Here is a 21,033-nt window from a genome sequence, read left to right on the forward strand (position 1 = left end):
TGACTGTTCCCTAAATAAATTAGTTAATTTCCGTGGTAACGGATCAAAATCCTTATAACATTATTCACTGTACACGATTTTTGGAATGAGATTTCCGGAAATTTCCAGAAAAATCCGGAATTTATTTTCCGGAATTCCATTTGACCCCCCCCCCCCTGCGATAATGAGATTTCTAGAATTTTCCGGAAATTTCTGGAATTATTTGTTTAAATTTTAACACCACGATTTTTGTAATGAGATTTCCGGAAATTTCCAGAAAAATCCGGAATTTATTTTCCGGAATTCCAAGTGACCCCCCCCCCCCTGCGATAATGAGATTTCTAGAATTTTCCGGAAAATTCTGGAATTATTTGTTTAAATTGTAAGACCCCTCCTTAGATTTTTCCGGAAATTTCTAAATGATTCCGGAAATTGAGAAAATGTCAGAAACCGCACCATTATGCAATAAACAGACTTTGAATTGATCAAGTTTAAATCAAGGTCGTTGAGTCGCGGAAGGCTACTAGAATTACGTTCGTCTTCGTCTCAGAGAGAAAACAAACGACAGAAAAGTATCAGGTGATTATCGATAGCCTACAACGGTACACACAGTTGACAAACAGTGTTAGGCCTGTGCCGGTTGGTGCGTACTGGGACTAAATATACTGGTTGGTCAGTTGGTTCGGTTGTGAAGTGTGGAAGCTAAGATTATAAGAAAGCCTACCGGTATTTATTTGTCTATAGGCCTATTATATAGAAGCCAATACCATTTTAAGTACGTAGTTGTTAACCGCACGTGATTGACGGTGATCTCCACAGGTTAACCGCGTATGTGAGGTCCCTACTAAGTATATAATGCCATATGAGTGAGTTCCTAGTAGCCAATACCATTTTAAGTACGAAATTGTAACACGTACGTGACTGTACGGTGATATCCACAGGTTAACCGTACGTGAGTTCCCTAAAAACGCTGTATGTGAGTTCCTATAATCAGCAAACGCGCATGCGTAAAAGAATAGAGTTTGGGTTAGGTGAGGCTAGGCTATTTGTAAATCAAATTTCATCCACCCACCAGTTACGTTCTGTGGCACAGTGGGTAAATCACTGGACTACTACTGGATTTTTTTTTCGTTTGGTTTCGAATCCCAATATTGCAAGTCTGAGCGTCAACGTACTCACATATGGCTAACCTGTAGAAATCACCGTACAGTCACGTACAGGTAACAACAGCGTTTTAAGTATTAAGTGAGTACGACAAGCCTACCATGCCTATGTACCACAAACACAACTTTTTCCCTCTCGTCGGCCCTACAGTGATGTTACTATAACTGGTGCCATTATAATATGGATAGGATTTGGTCAGGACTAGCCTAAAGTCTAATTCAGTCTATGTACTAATTCACTCAATAGGCCTATTTTTAAAACAATACAGTGAAATATTCACACGCAGAAAGGCTAATTGATTTGAGCCATGTGATTAAGTTTGGCCAGGCCTTCTCTGACCTGCTGACATTAATAGTCAAACCAAACCGTTCATGTGGTCACGGCTTGTATTACCAGAAATCATTGTAGGCCTGTACATTTTGCTGTTCGTAAGTTTGGTATACCGATTTCTCCATTCTTGACTGATAAGTGTACGGTACAGCTGTACGCATTATATAATTGTTCCAATGGGAATAGGGCCTATTGATTGGGCTTATTATTTCCTGCTTTAGAGTACTGAAATAAACCTAATGTTCATTCAAATATCCAACATCGGTGAAAGTTTGATTAATACTGTATACATGTACTGTAGGTTTTCATGTTGTATGAATATTTTGCAGTTCAAATGGGTATGATGCTGATTCCATTGTCAAACGCATGAAGTTAGATGGTCAAGGACAGTCAACACCAAGATATCTCTCTTCGACCGATGTTGTACCATAGAAGATCTGATTCTTTCAACTCAAGGAAAGTGATTCAACACGATCGACAACACTGGAATAGGTTTGCAGTAACTAACTGTTCATTTCATTTAGTCCTATGTACTTTTTAGCCAATTTGGATTTGATTGTAATTGAAACTCTGGAACTGTTAACAAAAGACAAGTAAGACAAGTTGAAAAAACACAAGTTATGCTTGATTCTCATGTTCAAATTTAATTCAAATTTATTTTATTACATCATATTTACAAAGCATATCATTGGTTCATACAGTAATAAAAATTAGGGCAGAACAAATATCATTACAGAAACTCCAAAAAGGCAATGAATTTCTATGACTAAATGAACATTATTTTTAGCCCACTTGGGACTTTAGTCCCAGCGGGCTATTGCGTTCACTTTTCGTCCGTCGTCCGTCCGTAGACGGAAATCAGTTATTTTAGGAAGTTCTGAAGACGCTTCAATGTAATGTCTTGATATTTGGGTTACACATGTATCTACCCTAGACACATCTTCAGCTCAAAAACTGGCCCTGTCAGAATCAAGATGGCCGACTGGCAGCCATTGTTGTTCGCCAAAATCAACACTTTTTACACATTTTTGAACTTTTTGAGGGAAATTTTGAAGATGCTTTGATCAATTACCTTGATCTTTCGGATATATGTGAATGCCCCTGGGCTCATCAGCATAACAAAAATTGGGATACGGACTCAAGATGGCCGTCCTATGACCTTTTTTAGTGAATTTTGGCCCGAATTCTGAGTTTGCAATTTCTCATTGCAATTTGTGATGGGTATTCTTTGAAAAGGGATGTTTTATACCTTTGATACCTGAATTGTTAGATTGTTGAGCATTTGGAACCACTTCCCAAGTGGGCATGGTGTCCCTGGACCCCTAGTTCTAATAACTCAGAACACACGCAACTAGTGGAATAGGTTTGATTTACACACATGTTGCAGGTATCAATTGTTTATCACTGTAGAATTTGTAATCCATAAAAGCCAAAATCAACATCAGCCGGAAACCCAGACCAAATCAATTCATAATTTATTGATTGAATCTACACTACGATATATGTATTTATTCAAATATTTCAATAAAAACATTAACTTCTTAAATCTAATCTATTCTAAATCATAATACGTTCTTATTTGTGAATTCACTCAATCTATCGGCTCAGCAGGTGCTTAAGATGAGTTCTTAATAGGACAGATCCATTTTTAAGGATGGTGATAATACAGTATCATGATGTTTGAATGCCAAAATAAGTGCCTGGTCAAATATATTAATATTTGTGATTGTACGTCCACGTATGTTCGGTTTCAAAGCTGAATCATATTTGACGTTTACACAGTGGTTGCATATTAGGTTCGAATCTGTCAATGCGTTTTATTCTATGTATCGATATTTCAATTTACTACAATTCCCATCATTCTGAATGGCTTTACAGAAAACCCGTCATCGCTGCTTTGCAGCTATATTCTTATTTTAAAATTTGTAACTTTATTGGATTTGGGAATCGGACCAATAAAGATTGAATTGAATTGTCCCCTGATACAAATGCCATTAGGGGATGCGGAGCCGTATTGGAAAGCTATGCTATTATAGATTGGATAATCGGGATGATCCCATGAAACCTGCATACCTCTAATATCGAACACATTTTCTAAAACATTTGAATATTGAAATCACATGTTTACACATTTTTACATTACGATTTTTATCGAATAATCCGATTTACTTATCATTTCTATTTATGCCTACCGCTTCTGATATAATCATACATCCATTACTATTACAATACGTCTTCTCATGATATTCAATGCAATATAACATTTCGACGTTCAAATATGGCTCATTGTATAATCACAGGAAGACATTCTACATCTTTGTCAATACAACTTTGCCAAATAGCTTGTTTGTGTACACATAGACCTGTAACGTTTTGCACATCGATTCACGGTTACGTAAAATGACGCTGAATGGTTAACATTGTTAAGGTTTCATAATGGTAACGTTTTATAATAAGGCGTCAAAAAATCAAGTCCGGGAAGCCTGGTCCCTTCGAAAAGCAGGTGTGAAATAAATCCGAAAATAAAATCTGGCCTGACGGGTGAATATAAATCTTAATTTGAGCTGAATTGTACATGAATTGGGAGAAATTCATCGGAGCAACACGCGCACCAATCAACGGAATCCTCGCTCGGTAAAGAAAAGACTTAAAGCGAGGGCACAATGCGCGATTTCGTCGGGCGATTTTAGTTTATAACAACTATTCAGTCCCCCACCTGACTCCAGTGGGTGCGATGTAGATGTAATGGAGCTTTCCACTAACAAATAAAGTAAGATATTAAAAAAATTATAGGCCGACGAAATCGCATGTGCGTCAGGTAGGACGGATTGTTCGCCTCGAGCGCCGTATTCAATCGACCAATCACAGCTTTTCAACGGTTCACGAGGCAGTAGCGCTAGTGAAGTTTCAAGGCTGTTGATGTTCACGGTGATTGAATTGAACTGATTGATTTGAACATGATGCTGTTGAGTCCATACACGGGCCCTGGTTTCCCGTTTAAAGCATTTCATTTTAGAAAAAAACTTTGGTTTGCCATGTATGTTGGAGCTTCGTTCTCACGCTTGGAGGCGCGGAAGGAGTTGAGTGTTAGGTTATTTTCGAGTCGAACCATTTTACCTCGTACATGTACATATATTTGCATGAAATAGAAATACAGTTAAACGAGGGGGAATGCCCATCCTGTCTCCGTGACTAAATTCACTTATAGTTTTTTCTTGTTATTTGGTACCGGTGACAATATATCATTTGAAAACATTAATATGCAGTCAGTAAGCCATAACTCGAGTCTTTCCCTGCCATTTTATATCTATATTTGAAAATTTCAATCTTTTTTTATTCAAAAAAGTTGCAAAAATTTGTTTTTGATAACGATAAAATCCTGCCTGCCGGGTGCAGAGTTTCCACAAATCTGTATTTTCTTAATAAATAAGAAAACATCTGCCTGCTCGGTCACTTTGGTGGGTAGAGAAGGTGGAGAAACAAGGCATCATTGTTGTTTAGCCTCAGTTACAGTGTACAATCTTATAGCTTTTTTAGGTGCATCACAGTCATGATGGGAATCAGCAGCCAATCTTAAATTCACCAGAACTCCAATCATTGGAATTCATGATTTCTGCTTCGCCCGTCTAGACCATAATTTGAAGATATATCTTGCTTTCAATTCCATGTTTGATGATATTTCTTCAGCGAATTCGTAGGCTGCTTTGTAATTTGAAAATTCCATAATACGGGATTGATGTGTCGCAATCAGAATCTGCATCGTTTCTGTTTTCAGAAACTGCGCTACGGTCTGTGAACGTGAAGCTGCATCAGTAGGATTCATCGCACCTGGGCAGAATAGCCATTGGTCCGATGAGGAATGATCGCGTATTGTAGTGATTTTATTTGCTACAAATGTCTTGAAACGCTTATCCTCGTTCTTAATGTATTTCAGTACTGACATACTATCATACGAACATTTGAGAGATGTTCATCATGGCATCGTTTAAGGAAAGCCATAGTCTGGTTTTGTAGATACAAGATATTCTTACGAAGGTCCACCAATGGCGAAAAACATTCTGCGAATAACAGTTGAATTACAGGGCAAGAGATGAGACGAGCAGAAGATATTATACTGATGAATATCCAAATAGCTCACTTTCCAGAGGAATGTAGATAGAATCCCACAATGATAAGGAAAAAGTCTGAAAATTTAACTTTGAGAGAGCAGTTTATTTTGCTTATGCTTATTACCCTTTGGTTTGTTTCCCTTTAATCTATTTTGGCGTGTAACTGCGTAACGTTAATTTGCCTTAGTTTGTATCATCTCTGATTACTTGAATAAGTCTCTTTGTCTATATATGTATGTATGTATGTACGTACGTACGTACGTATATATATATATATATATATATATATATATATATATATATATATATATATATATATATATATATATATATATATATATATATATATATATATATACACGCACGCACGCACGCACGATGTTAAAGATAATATTTCTGTAGGCGACCTGGTGTTAATCCTGGATGATAGAGTCCATCGCTGTGAATGGCCAATGGCGCGTATCCTGGCAGTGTTCCCCGGAGCTGATGGGTTAGTCCGTCGCGTCAAAGTAAAAACCGGGAAAGGTGAATCAGACCGACCAATTAGTAAATGCGTTCGCCTCGAATCAACTTAAAGCGATCGTGCAATGAAAGTACGATTTAATCCGTAGGGCAGACCCCTTAATTTGTTGGCGTTTAAGTAGTTACCCTTTTTCGTTGGATTTATAATTAAAATAATTCATTTGATTAAACGATATAGTTCGGTTTAAAGTTGCGGGAAATGTAATGTGTAAATGAAATGTAATGTGTGTATATATAGTTTAGTTATTTCAATTCTGAACTGAATTTTAAGTCGACTCGTCTTGTATACAGATTTAGAAATTATGACAAATGTATTTTCACGCTTTGTCAGTTTAAAGCTTAGTTGAGGTACAAAAGTCGAAATGCGCGCTTTTTGGGTGTCAGTCCATTCTCTAAGTCGGCAGGAAGAGTATCGTTCGCTCTGAAATAAATCTTTGCAGGAATAATGTGTTGTAAGTACATGTACTATTAATTTTGTAATGTATCTCGGTGTTTGTCGACATTTTGTGTAAATTTCCGTCAAGATTCAAGGATTTGAAAGCTCGTAGTTTACATTTTTGCAGCCAATTTCAGGATACGTTTCGAGTTATTTCTCTTGTCAAAATTTATTCGCTGTAAGAGCGCTTAAATTTATCGTTTTTTCTGCATGCTTCATAAATTTAAAACTTTTTCATGAATTTCGTAGCTTGTTTGCATAATAATCAAACATGTTAATTATGGCTTGTAAGCCCTGTAGTATTTGCTTAGACTTAGTATGTTTACAATTTGTATTTTGTAGAAACCGTGTCTTATCGTCGAATTAAAACTGCATATATCTAAACACGCGCGTTTACTCTGTGACGTCTCGTTTCGACCATCCAGTATAGGTACCGACCTCATGACTGCAGTGAATTGATATGGATCTCAGTATAGTTAACAAATAAAAACCCACAGGTAGATTGTAGAAACAGTTTATTTTTTAACAGTTTTGAGTTTAAAACTAAACCTCATCTTCAGAGGAACAAAAAGATACAATAAACTAATTGTATCTTTTTGTTCCTCTGAAGATGAGGTTTAGTTTTAACCTCGAAACTGTTAAAAAATAAACTGTTTCTACAATCTACAGTGGGTTTTTATTTGGTACCGACCCCAGTTTCCTTCCTTGGATGTAACTACTTTTCCAGGTATCGTTTGACAACCAGACTTCCCCTCCACATTTTAGATATCCTGTTGTGCAAAATCAGTTGGACCCCCTCGCTCATCCATTCGATTTTACATCTCGAATATTTCGAGCCGTTCACTCGATCGCAAATCTATTTCAGAGTCCTTAGCTGGCTTTCGAACAGGCAAGCTGCCAATCATTTTAGCGACTGCCGTAAAAGCATCTGATTTTGCAACTTATTCTGTGTAAACTTAAGTATGTCCATGGTAGACGCTCCAATAATTCTTGGAGATTACGCAACGGCAAATACGGCAAAGGACAACGATATTTGGCAGGGTGATAAAGTTTTAGCATGGCAGTATTAGCTTAGCACAGAAGGTCGACGAGCCTTGCGCATACAGTCCGACGAGAACACTGGACATGGTATGCACCTTTTCGTTCAATCCTGTTCGTTGTATCTTGATCACACATTTCGTGGTTCTAACCAATCGACATAGAAACGATCTGATGGGTTTTTATTGTCGATATTTCGATATCGAGTGGATGCCGAGTTCATCCAATTGATTGACGGGTGCATCAGAAAATACACAAATTGTCTTGTGATTCACCAAACTGCTTAATGTCACGTGCATTACAGATGACTTGGCCACAGTAGAACTGAATAACTCAACTCTTTCAGCAAGAAAGGGTTATCATCTTAACCCAATGATCATCTTTTCTCGCTCTCCTCTACACACCAACATGTTAACTGCACATAACACAAATAACCCGTTTGGGTAACGCACGAAGTGAATAGTTATAAGAAGTTAAAAGGCAATTCATTCTTAGTATAGGTCAGGAATCAAGTTTACATTGCTTTGTGAAATAGAGCCGTCGACTTAGAACCCGCTGAATCGTCCGACACATAAACCACGCGACTTTCTGTCATTATTCTTTGTACCCGCCTTACCGTTGAAATGTATGCTATCTCCATTTCGTCCACTAACTTAACCCAGTTTAAGGTTAACAGTAGGCTATTGAAAAAACATGACTGCGCGAAGATTTTGCGATGATAATTTACGTTCTAATGATACGGTGATCAAACTTGATTAACTGAATCCCTAAAATAATTATGATTAGGAAATCAAACTTAAATATACCGGTAATTATGATGAATAGATAGTTATAGCGCAATAGTAATAGGGGTTTAGTTGTTTCATACCAAAGGTCGAAGGGTCGAGTGAGTAAAAAATAAAAAATAAATTCTCGCACACTCGAATTTATTTTTTATTTTTTACTCGCCCCTTCAACCTTTGATATGAAACAACTAAACCCCTATTACTCTTAAAATATTCATATATATGAATAAAATATAAATGAATAACTTCTAAAATCAATTTTAATTAAAAAAATTAGTATTAAAATGGAAGCAAATAGGTGATTCCTGCACTGACACTGACGAAGGCAACCTCGCCGAAATATCTGTCAATGGAGCGATCTACTCGAAAGAAGAAACGACCACCAGCTGAGAAGACCAGCAAGGGCGGAGGACGCCCTGAGCGACACCAGCAACCCGGGATGTCGCCGAAAAATTACTATAGAGCTCTTCAAGTGGCGCACCACCTTGCCCAGTTGAGCTCTGGTCCGAAAGCGATTCGGAGGAAGAAGGACCATCTGAAGATGTTCCTGCGGCCGGCGGCTTGCACCGAAGCAGTAACGGTGCAGCTGCACGCTACCGCGGACGTCTGGATGGAGACAGTTTCGAAAGAGCTGACCATCCATTACGCTGCCACATTTGTTCAGCTAATGGGTGATCCTCTGCCGGACTGTCTATCAGCACAGGATGTCGCCCTGACATGGGCCCGGAGGAATTTCGGCTCCCGTCTGAGCCCCGGAACGATCCGGCTTTTCAACATCGCGCTGGATTTGCGGTCGAAATTCCGCGGTCAGGCTCTGTCTGACAAACTCAGAAATGTCCTATCTAACCCACCTTCTTCCCCTTCTCATTTCAGGTCACACCACCAGGAGGCACCCACGGAACCGAAGATTCGTCCGCCGCCGAGACCGAGCCGGAAGATTCGAAAGCCCGCGACGCCGAGGACGCCTGCACCAACCGCAGCCGCGCCCGCCGCGCCCACAGCGCCTCCTTCTTTTTCTGATTCCAGGTCACCGAGAAGCTACGCGGATGTCACCAGGACGCCACCAACCAGAATGGCGCCACCACCGAGAAGTCCGATGCCGACGCCGCCACCAAGTAGTCCGACGCCACCGCCTCGAAACCCGACGCCGCCGCCTCGAAACCCGACGCCGCCGCCGCAGAGAACGCCGACCGCACCAACCAGCAGTCCGACGCCGTCTCTCTCTTCTTCTCTTTCCAGCTCTCCGTCTCATTACAGGTCACCAGGGCGCCTACTGCCAGCGCGAAGTCCGACGCCAACACCGAGACCGATGGCGCCCCAGGAAGTTCGCCGTCATCCGAATACGGGTCGGAAGAAACAGGATTGGAGTCTGCCACCAACCCGGCGACCCATTCTGGTGATTGGTGACTCAAATCTGAGTAACATCACATCAAGCCGCCGTCCGGATGACGTCCAGATCGAGAGCTTCCCCGGCTGCAAGATAGCTCATCTCGCCGACCTGATCGATGCTGTACCGGAGCGCCGAGATCGCCCGGATACGGTGATCATCAGCGTCGGAATCAACAACCGCGACAACAACTTCGAAGCGACCGCCAGGAAGACCACACAGCGCCTGATCAACGCCGCAGTCAAGAAGTATCAGCACTCGTTCGTCCACTTCGTTCAACTCAACACGACCCGCGAACACCAGCAGTTCGCCCGGAAGTTCAACGAATTCCTCGAGAATAACGACGACGTCACCGCGATACCACCCATCGATAATCGACGCTTCAGAGTTGTTGGAGACGGGATCCACTGGAACCGTGGTACAGCTAACACCCTGCTGGACCACTGGCTCAGTGGTTTAAACTAAGTATTAGTGAGACCAACGGGTCCACTATTGGTGAGTTAAATCAACCGGAATTAACCAATGCTTCTCTGATTTCATCCATTTCCAGGTCCGACGAACACGAAGAACCGGCACCAAACCAAGCGCGACGCGATCCGGTCACCGCTCTCGGGAGCCCGGTGGTCAACCTCACACGTTCACTCCGCCTAAGTCCGGCGCAACATCAGCTACTCCGAAAGGGCCTCACTTATTGCCCGACTCCAAAAATCGGTTCTGATGCCGCCGCGACCGAGCGCACCAAGGGAGTGTGCCGATTCAACCGGCTAGTGAAACTCGACCATCACTTCCGAGACAAACCGGACCGCGAGGCTCCGCGTTTCCGTCTGCCCAGCAGTTGGGCTCCGGATGAAATAGAACCAGTAATCGCCGGGTTCTGCAACGACGCGCACGAATTGGCTCAACAAACCAGGGATACGCGTCGCGTAAATGATAACCTCACTAAACAGGAACGCGAAGCCCTCCAGCAGCTGCGTGACAACACTAATATTGTCATCAAAGCCGCCGATAAGGGTTCCGCTACGGTTATCATGGACCGCGACGACTACGTCCACGAAGCCATGCGCCAACTAGCCGATCTCGAGTATTATCAGCCGCTGCAGCAACCGATCTTCGAACAGACCGGGGAAGAAATTCGCGAAATCATCGAAAATATGGCTCGACGAAAAATCATCCCGCTAAAAACCGCCGAATATCTATTACCGCCCGATAATCCGAAACAGAGGCAGTTCTATCTGCTTCCCAAAATCCATAAAGAACGCGAGAAGTGGACGGTACCCGATCGCGTACCGCCGGGGAGACCGATCGTCTCCGACTGCGGCTCCGAAACCTACGAAATTTCGGAATGGATCGACTACTATTTGCAGCCGATCGCCCGCGGTCACCCGTCGTACGTGAAAGATACCAACCACTTTCTAGATATTTTGGCCGGTAAACAATTTAGCGCCGATGCGTTACTCGTCACCATGGACATCGATTCGCTCTACACCAACATCCCCCACGAAGAGGGTATCGCCAGCATCCGACAAGCTCTCCGAGATAACCCAAACCCGGGACGCCCGGATGCCGAGCTGCTGAAACTACTCGAAATCAGCCTGAAGAAAAATGACTTTAACTTTAACGAAAACACATATTTACAGGTAAAAGGTACCGCAATGGGTAAGCGTTTTGCTCCTTCTTATGCCAATATCTTTGTAGCCGAATGGGAAAAAGAAGGTCTGTCCAGAAGCGAACTCCAACCATCGCTATACGCTCGGTTCATCGACGACATCTTCATAGTTTGGGAACACGGCCGCGAAACGTTGATGCAATTCATCGACGTCCTACAAACAGTGAGCCGATCCATCAAACTCAAGTTCGAAATCAGCGACACCAGCGTCAACTTCCTGGACGTAACCACTTTCAAAGGCCCGCGATTCGAGACAAGTGGCACAGTAGACACCAAAGTCTACTTCAAACCAACCGATTCGCATCAATTACTACATCGATCCTCGTTTCACCCTAAACACACATTTTCCGGTATAGTTAAAAGTCAAATTCTCCGGTTCCGGCGCATCTGCAATAACGATTCGGACTTACACGCAGCGTCCGGAACCGTCCTTAAAGTACTCAGAGGTCGTGGCTACAAAGACCGCGAACTGCGACACATCAAAAGCCAAGCTCTACGGCACCACGCCGAACGAGATCTACGAGAACAACAACGGGCCGACGAACCGCCGAAAAAGCGTTTACCGCTTATCTTACCTCACTCCGAAGCCAACCGAACCCTAGCCCGTAACATCCGAACCAGATTTACGGAACTGGCTACGGCCACCGGCCGGTCTGACGAGGTAACCACGGTCACCGCCTACACCAAGCACAAGAGTCTCAAAGATCTCCTAACTTCGTCGCAGCTCAAACCCACGGAGCCACCCCCTCCCCGAGTCCCCTCTTCACCGCATCGTAACAGAAATACTTCCGTTGTTTCCAATTCTTCTATTTCCAGGTCTACTCAAAGAACTCCGTCAACCCGACGTCGAGGCACCGAGAAATGCAGAACACCGAGATGTCGTACGTGTCCACTCGTCCGAGAAACAACCGTTTGCCGCAGCCACAACAAAATGCACGCGATCCGCAGCACAATTAATTGCGCGACCCGTGAAATTGTATACTGCATCGAATGCACCAAGTGCAACATGCTGTACGTCGGCCAAACCGGAATGTCTCTACGAGAACGCGTCACTCATCACGTCTCACGCATCAGAACGAAGAATTCGACTCCAGTCTCGGACCACTTCAACCAAGTCGACCACACCCGCGAACACTTTCGGGTGTACGGTCTCCAACACCTACCAGGCTCCACGAGACCGATCCGCGAAGCAGCCGAACAAGACTGGATACGACGACTCGACACGAACACGCCCCGAGGCATGAACGTCCCGTAGACCGCCTCACTACAACAATTAACTCTCACTACTTTTTTACAGGGATAACCCGCTGCCCGTGCACTAGTGGGGTCTCCAAACCTTCGGTTTGGTCCCCTAACCTCTATCTCTAAACCTAACCCCCTAACCCCGTAAACCCTAAACCCTAACCCTCTAAAACCTAACCCTGTAAACCCTAACCCTCTAAACCCTATAAACACTAAACCTCTAAAGACAAAACCCTAACCCTCTAATCACTAAAACTTACCCTCTAAACACTAAACCCTAGCCCCCTAAAACCTAACCCTCTAAAAACTAAACCTCTAAACACTAAACCCTAACCCTCTAATCATTCAACCCTAACCCTCTAAACACTAAATCCTAGCCCCCAAAACCCTAACCCTCTTAAACCTAAACCTCTAAACACTAAACCCTAACCCTCTAAACACTTACCCTCTGAACACTAAACCCTAACCCTCTTAACACTAAACCCTAGCCCCCTAAACCCTAACCCCGTAAACCCTAAACCCTAACCCTCTAAACACTAAACCCTAACCCTCTAATCACTAAACCCTAACCCTCTAAACACTAAACCCTAGCCCCCTAAACCCTAACCCTCTAAAACCTAAACCTCCAAACACTAAACCCTAACCCTCTTAACACTAAACCCTAGTCCCCTAAACCTTAGCCCCCTAAACCCTAACCCTCTAAAACCTAAACCCCTAACCCCGTAAACCCTAAACCTCTAAAACCTAACCCCGTAAACCCTAAACCCTCTAAAACCTAACCCTATAAACACTAAACCCTAACTCTCTAAACACTAAACCCTCTAAATTCTCTCTAAAACCTTATCCCTAAACCCCCATTGAAACCTAACCCGCTAAACACTAAACCTCAACCCCCTAAACCCTAACCCTCTGAACACTAAAACCCGCTAAAATCTAACTTTCTAATCCCTGAACACTAAACCCTAGACCCCTAACCCTAGCCCCCTAAACCCTAACCCTCTAAAACCTAACCCCGTAAACCCTAAACCCAAACCCTCTAAAACCTAACCCTATAAACACTAAACCCTAACCCTCTAAACACTAAACCCTAACCCTCTAAACACTAAACCCTAGCCCCCTAAACCCTAACCCTCTAAAACCTAAACCTCTAAACACTAAACCCTAACCCTCTAAAACCTAAACCTCTAAACACTAAACCCTAACCCTCTAAACACTAACCCTCTGAACACTAACCCTCTTAACACTAAACCCTAACCCTCTAAACACTAAACCCTAACCCCCTAAACCCTAGCCCCCTAAACCCTAACCCCCTAACCCCGTAAACCCTAAACCCTAAAAACCACTGAACCCTAACCCTCTAACTCTCTAAACCCTGAACCCTCTAATTTCTCTCTAACCCTTTGAACACTAAACCCCCTAAACCCTAACCCTCTTAACCCTAACCCTCTAAACACTAAACCCTAACCCCCTAAACCCTAACCCCTAAACCCCTAAAACCTAAACACTAAACCCCTGAACACTCTAAACCCAAACCCTTTAAAACCTAAATCTATAAAATTTAACCCTTTAAAAACTAAACCCCTAACCCCGTAAACCCTAACCATATGAAACCTAACGCTCTAAAGCCTAACCCCCAAACACCACTCCTCTAATATAATGGGAAATAAATAGTTCGTTGCTTTGTTTATATAGAATCGCAGACAATAACGCGATTCTTTGCGATCTAATTTTAAAATAAGCTTAGCAGTCCGGTACTCGTTATATTAAAGGTATTTGAAGAAAAAGAACGAAAGTGGATTAAACATGTGTGCGAAACGAAGGGGTGTAGGGAGGGGTACGTCACTATCGATGGCAATGAAAAGCTTCATCGGGCAAAGTGTGCAGCGGATAGCCAAGTACATTTTGACGATACAAACTCAATCAGAACAATCATAACATGTCAGAATGACCCTTCTTATGGCGGGAAACACAACCCTCGTCAAGGGAGGTGTCAGCTCTGATCACTTCAACTCTTACGATGAATTCTCGATGATAGTTTATTTACGGGCGTAGGCTATAACATGCTCGTACATTTAGGTTGCCCTATCATTGAAAACATCAGCAAAACGTATACCTGTTAATTTAAAGTTACTTAATATCAATAGGTTCTGTAACGAACATAGACCAATGGAAGAGAAAAAGCTGACAGACAAACCCAATAAAGACGACCATACAAAACGACCTGAAAGACAGACGCGGATTCCATTATATCTCACAGGTACATGAAAATTAACGCTAGGTTTATACTCATAGGGTCAGCGACAATTCAAGATGTTTTTGATTTATATTTTTAATTACAATCTGTTACTATTAAAGAATATATTTAAATGTTTGCATGTATATAAATATAAATTCAAGGTTAATTCAATACAACCTAAGAACATATTTAATATTTCAACCCTCTAGTAACCCTCTAATGACAATACTAATCCTATGACTTCACTGACCATGTAATGATACTGAACATGTGACACTCTCGAACACAAGAACCCTTTCTTATGCTCCAACGCTATTGACAATATAACCCTATTACCTTCCCTGACACAACAACCCTATGATCCTATGACCCTCTCTGACCCTACGTTTAACTATACCCCCAGTATGGTTATGGTCAATGTCAGGGATTTACTTTAAACAATGATTCTGACCCTGTAAACAGGGTTTTATTTCTTTCGTTGCGATTCATATAGTAACGAAATCGATATTGTTTACAGATGTATCACGTTACTGTATCACGTTGTTGTACACGATGTTAAACGTGCGCGAAATATGTTACTTGTGGATGAATCCGTCGCTGAATTAGGATGCAAAGATAGAGTACAGAAATTGAATAAGTTTTATTCTACTACTGCCGGTATGTTTGCTGCGATAAAACCTTGTGGAATCGTCGTAAGAATGGTTGAGATGTTTTCGCATGAAAGTATAACACAGGCTTTCCTTTTCTTACATGAAACATATGTGAGAAATGGATATAAAGATTACTTGAGATACGTCGGTTATGATCGTTGCTGTGAGTTGCATCCATTTTTGTGCCGACTAGCCAAAGACGGTGTTGTTGAAGCATCCGAATTGTTGGAGAACACCAAGTTTTTGGTGGATATTTTCCATGTTGTGAAACACACGAAGCCTACATGCATGCCTCTCGATGGGCCTCAATGTAAATACCATCCTAATTTAGATGCATTTCAAGATATCGCCGGCACGAATACAGAAAGTTGCGAACAGGGTTTCGTTCGATTGAATCGATACAAAGCGGCAACTAGATACATGACCAGGAATAAAAGGAAATTATTTTTCAACTTGATTAATAATGACTTTAACGAGAGACTTGAAAAAAGATTAAAACTTGTATAAAACATGTGTAAAACGCGCTTCACACCGTATGTTTATTACTTTTCTAAACTGATAAAGATATTAGTATAAACGAGGAGATTTTTCTAAGCTTTTGGCTACGTATTCCAATGGTCGTTTTATTGAAGCTTAAGACCTGAAATTTGATAGAAAAATGTTGTATTATACAGAACTAGTAACATGTTATGTTATGTTGTAATCACAGCAATGAGATTTGCTCTTTATAGGTTATTTTAGCTGATGTTTGTCTCATTTCAGCCCAACATTAATGAAGGAGTTAATACCCGGCATTACTTTTTCCGAATCCTCATAGTTTCTGAAATATTGAACTGTAAACTGTCTAATAGGGGGGGGGGGGGGGGTTACAAAGCTAATCCCGCTAAAACCAATTTCAAACGTCTTCTCTGGGATTAAAGATGTAGTTGACACGAAAATAGATGTGAATATAAACTTAAATCATAGCTCCAATGAAAATATATATATTCCCATTGTAATGTTACGATGTAAATAAGGATATACTTTTGAGATATTTTCAAGAAATGGTAAGTGGATAAGTAACTTCAGTTTAAATTCTAATGTGTACCGGTAATTATATTCGGATGGGCAAATATATAAACAGATACACTTACTGTTGTTCCAAAGGCACTTTTGATGCTGACTAGCTGTTAACAAACTCTGATCTTGTCACTTTCAACGAAGTTAACATCTCATCTTCTATGTTTTCAGTTTTGAGAAAACTTATCTGAAAAGAGATCAATCATAATTGTATATCAATATATATGTACAGAGAGGAATGAAAGGGTCATAAATATTTTAATGGACCCATGTATACAAATATATTGTGTTTGTATATCACGCGACAAACTGAAAGAATATTTTTTGCCTAGAACTAAGAATTGTTTAAAATGCCTACCTTATCAGTAGCAATGTTTATGGTGCCGGCATTTCGGTTCTCAAGCATTTGGAATATTTCTTTAATCTTATTCTTCCCCCCATTTACTTTGAATGCCGACTTCTTTTGCATCGCACTCATGAATACCTCTCTCCCTTCATTTAATATGACAATTTTCATGAGTCGTTGGTTCGTTTCGGTGATACCTTTAGTAAAACAATATTTAGATAATTGTTTGACGTATACGAAATAGTCGATGCGTGTACAAATGAAAAGCACAAAAACAAAATCTGGATTTTCCCGGAAAACTCAATCTAAAAATCTTATAATCTTTCTATTATGAGACCAAAAATGAAAAATAGTGGTTTTTCTCGGGAAATGCACATCTTTATATCCCTCTAGTTATCATATAGGCCTATAGCTCCCATTTTATGTTGCGGTACCGTGGAATTCCGCGTAAACATAATTATTCTAACATAATTATTTTTATCAAGACATTATATTTGGATGACTGTCGAAATTAATTTTTGCTTTTATTCAAAAGCCGATAAGGCTAGCCTGTATACCTATATACCTGTACAAATATAACATATTTTACATTATTCTACCGGTTGATAATCTATTAGTGAAAGTTACACTTTTACCATTAATCTAGTAGTTTAAAAAAACAACAAATACGTGCGTTTTCATAATTGATAATCATTTACCATCGTATGTTTTACAGTCATTTTTAATAATGAAGCTTCAATTTGTACAACCTACTACGCTTCTTCAATTACACAAAATCTACTCCGGAATGAAGGCCAGTATACGCCAAACGTGATTTAAGTTCAGGACACTGTTACAGGATCCGATTGACCGATTGCCCGGGATAAGCATATTCTCAATAAGGCAAGTTAGTGTCAATAGTTCTATCGATTAGGACGAGGTACCTTTTCTACAGCCAGGGTTTGATGTAGCCTACGTCTTAAATTTTTTGACCGTCCATGTGGAGTAGTCCCGAGTGCATCGTCGACATAATGTTACATCACTCAGAAAAGTCCAAGGTGACTTGTGAGGAACTGTTATTGCGTTTATCTAAGTAACGTATCTTACCATCCGGGATTAAGACTGGCGGCGAATCATTTTCCATTCCCACCACAGTCGCGACATGGTCAATGCATAGCGAAACAATTTCTACCGAAGCCCTGATCACTTCCGATCTGATTGTGTTCCTCTCGTGATCAAGCTGTTCATCATCACCGTCATAGAAGATGTTGAATAGTAGTTGTATCGCTGGGCAAAGACGAAGTACCTGTCCCTTGCCTTTTGAGTAAAGCGCTGTTAATATGAAAGCAATATCAAATTAATTTTTCTTTAATGATTTTGTGGTAATATGTTAAACCGTAAAGTATGATCAATATTCAAATCGTATAGAACACTTGCTGATTAATTTGCTATGACATTATCATTTGCAAGTAGGTGAATTTGTTATTTTCTTTGTTTTCAACAGCTGGAAATACCTGAAGACTTGAAAGTACTCCTCGCTACTAAAATATAACTATAATATAATTTATTAGATTTAAACTCACCACTTAGCAGGTTGTTGGCCAAACAATTCGATTTCAATTTTTGTTGAAATTTATCATAAATGTCCGAAACTTCGTTATCTGTATCTGTGTCTATTCTGTACAAGGTCACATCATTGTCACCGTTGTGCAGTACTTGTTTACTGAATGCCTCGCCTACATTTAGTGAAACATTTATAAATCAAAAATTTGAAAAATATAGGAGGTACTTTTTAGGACTAGAATAAAAACATATAATGATCTTAATAAAAAACAAATTTTTTACTTTCAATACGTAAAAATACACTTCCAAGTAAAGAGTTAATTTAGAATTTTCAAAAAATATAATGAAAACTAATTGAACTATTACAACGATTTAGCAATTCACGATATTCCGCTCCAAAACACGTTTTGTGCGATGAGGAACAAGTGACCAACATCAGTCACGAATCAGAACATTAAACTGACCCGTTTCCCGTCTACATAGCAACATTTCATAAAACCGGCAACTATCTATTTACTTACATAAACGCTCAATGAAGACATCTCCGGTATCATCGTCCGTACACTTTAAATCTTCGAATGTGTTGAATTTCGGCTTAGGAAATAACCAAAGAAATCTTGATGTGAGACCTTTGTCAATATTTTGCTTCTCCGTTATTAATGAATATGCCGTACTTGGCTGTGTCATCCCAAATATCGATAGGCCGGTGGTTTCCATTGTAAAATTAGCTTTTTCACCAACTGTAAAATAGATACCGGCATTATTATCTTTTATGTTGAGCATGTTTATGTTAAAAATGAGAATTTCTAACAATACAACCGGTGGGTGTCTATGTTCTTGTTGTTAGTAAATTTTGTATATCAATAGACAAATGGTTACTAGTGCGGTTCCTGAACTTCGCTGAAAAAGCTGAATCACTGAAACGCTGAAACGCTGAAATAAAAACGCTGAAATTTCAGGGAATTTCCGAAAAACGCCGAAATTTCAGGGAATTCCCGAAAAACGCTGAAATCGTGCTAGGTACCAACAATACACGTTTTGAAATATTTTCCGGGCCGGTGTCCGCTGCCGAGTCCTGAACCGTGTTTTAGTCTCTACCTTCGGTTACAGAGACATGCATGGACAGTATGTGTGGAGTATACTTCTAGAGGGCCACTTGTTGGACAAATTAATTCGCTTGAAATCCGGATTTTTAATGCATACAGGCAGCATAATGAGGAAAACCCATTCACAAACCGTGCAAGTTACCTTAAACACTATGCTCAATATTCCCTGCAAGACGCAAAATATCTTATTTGAACGTTCATGTATAAAACATGGAGCAACTTTTCTTTTGTCAACACGTTGATGGGCGACGAACTATGTCACTATGGTATTCTCTGAAGGAGGTAAATTAAATTTGACAGCTAGTTATATAAATGATGCAGCTTTTGGACAAAAGGGATCTAACTAAATTTCTTTTAATTCACTGTGGAATGGAATGGAATGGAATGGATTGACGCCAATGGCAAGCAGTAGGCCCCTACATATGGGTCATACTGATTAGCGTCAACCAATTAATCTAAATCGGGCTAACCATTCAACAACTGTGAATAATTTATTTGCTGTGGCGTGATAATAATTAGTTTTTTTGAAGAAATGACATACCAACTGTTAGAAAAATGTACCGATTCTTATTTTTAGACTACTACTGAATCTATAAAAGGAGGAGTCATAGACAAAGTTGATTTGCTTAGCTGGTGACACTTCTTGTCAAGTACATCATCTCAAGTACTGGGTGTTTTGTAAGTTTAATTTCAGTATTTATTTACTAAGTGCTGTTCTCTCGGACCTCAGTGCTTTCAAACTAGGCCCACCCCATAGGCTATATAGTCCAGGGTGCATTAGCCACTATTCTTTTATATCCGACTAAAATGCACCTTTTTCTATTTTTAGATTCAGGCTTAGAATGTGCAAATTTTTTGAGATACTGAGAAATCAGATGGCACCAGTAAACTTCAACTGCGAAATTTGCAGCAGGATAGCTGAACGACACAATTTTTAAAAATAAAATGGCTATTCGAATGCTATTTCAATAATAACTTGATTCAACCAGAGAGAAATAAGTCAATTGCGGATGTACAGTACACCCACTTTTCTTCCCTGTTTCCTGGTACCAAATTTTTAGTCTTAAGCTAAGCGATATTCTAAGGTATACTAGTGGATTTCATTAGAATATGAAGCAATGGAACCAGAATTCTAGCCAGAGTTAAGCGAACTATTGATTCTGATATAATGTAAGAACTGATTTCCTTTGTATACTCTTGCAGAATGTGTTATGTTTTATTTCAAGCTGTTAAATAATATAGTTAGACAAATGTCCAATTATTGGATCTTTCTTGTTGACTCGTTTAATTTTGTGAGTTAAGAGTTCCAGTCAATCCACAATGTGCAGTGCCTAGCCTTCATCTACACTAAAGCCAAGCCTGTGTATGGGAAAAAAATATCGTTCGACTCCTATAGGCCAGACACATCAAAGCATGCAATACATTGCAGATAGTAG

At 40.4% G+C, this 21,033-nt stretch overlaps 1 protein-coding gene and 1 long non-coding RNA gene across 2 annotated transcripts; one reads left to right on the forward strand and one right to left on the reverse strand.

Moving 5' to 3' along the window:
• Positions 1-488: 488 nt before the first annotated feature.
• On the forward strand, positions 489-5,768 carry LOC141900537 (uncharacterized). The gene is made up of 3 exons (XR_012618715.1): positions 489-558; positions 1,803-1,965; positions 5,249-5,768. It is a non-coding gene; the product is annotated as an uncharacterized LOC141900537 (long non-coding RNA).
• Positions 5,769-17,039: 11,271 nt separating this feature from the next.
• LOC141900553 (uncharacterized) lies at positions 17,040-19,203 on the reverse strand. The gene is made up of 4 exons (XM_074787506.1): positions 19,013-19,203; positions 18,512-18,664; positions 17,873-18,260; positions 17,040-17,146 (listed from the first exon to the last, which is right to left on the reverse strand). Exons 1-3 carry the CDS (start codon positions 19,176-19,178, stop codon positions 17,968-17,970), a joined length of 612 nt encoding a protein of 203 aa, XP_074643607.1. The 5' UTR covers positions 19,179-19,203; the 3' UTR covers positions 17,040-17,146; positions 17,873-17,967.
• Positions 19,204-21,033: the final 1,830 nt, after the last annotated feature.

This window comes from Tubulanus polymorphus, chromosome 2, assembly GCF_964204645.1.
Source record: "Tubulanus polymorphus chromosome 2, tnTubPoly1.2, whole genome shotgun sequence".
Lineage (NCBI taxonomy): Eukaryota > Metazoa > Nemertea > Palaeonemertea > Tubulaniformes > Tubulanidae > Tubulanus > Tubulanus polymorphus.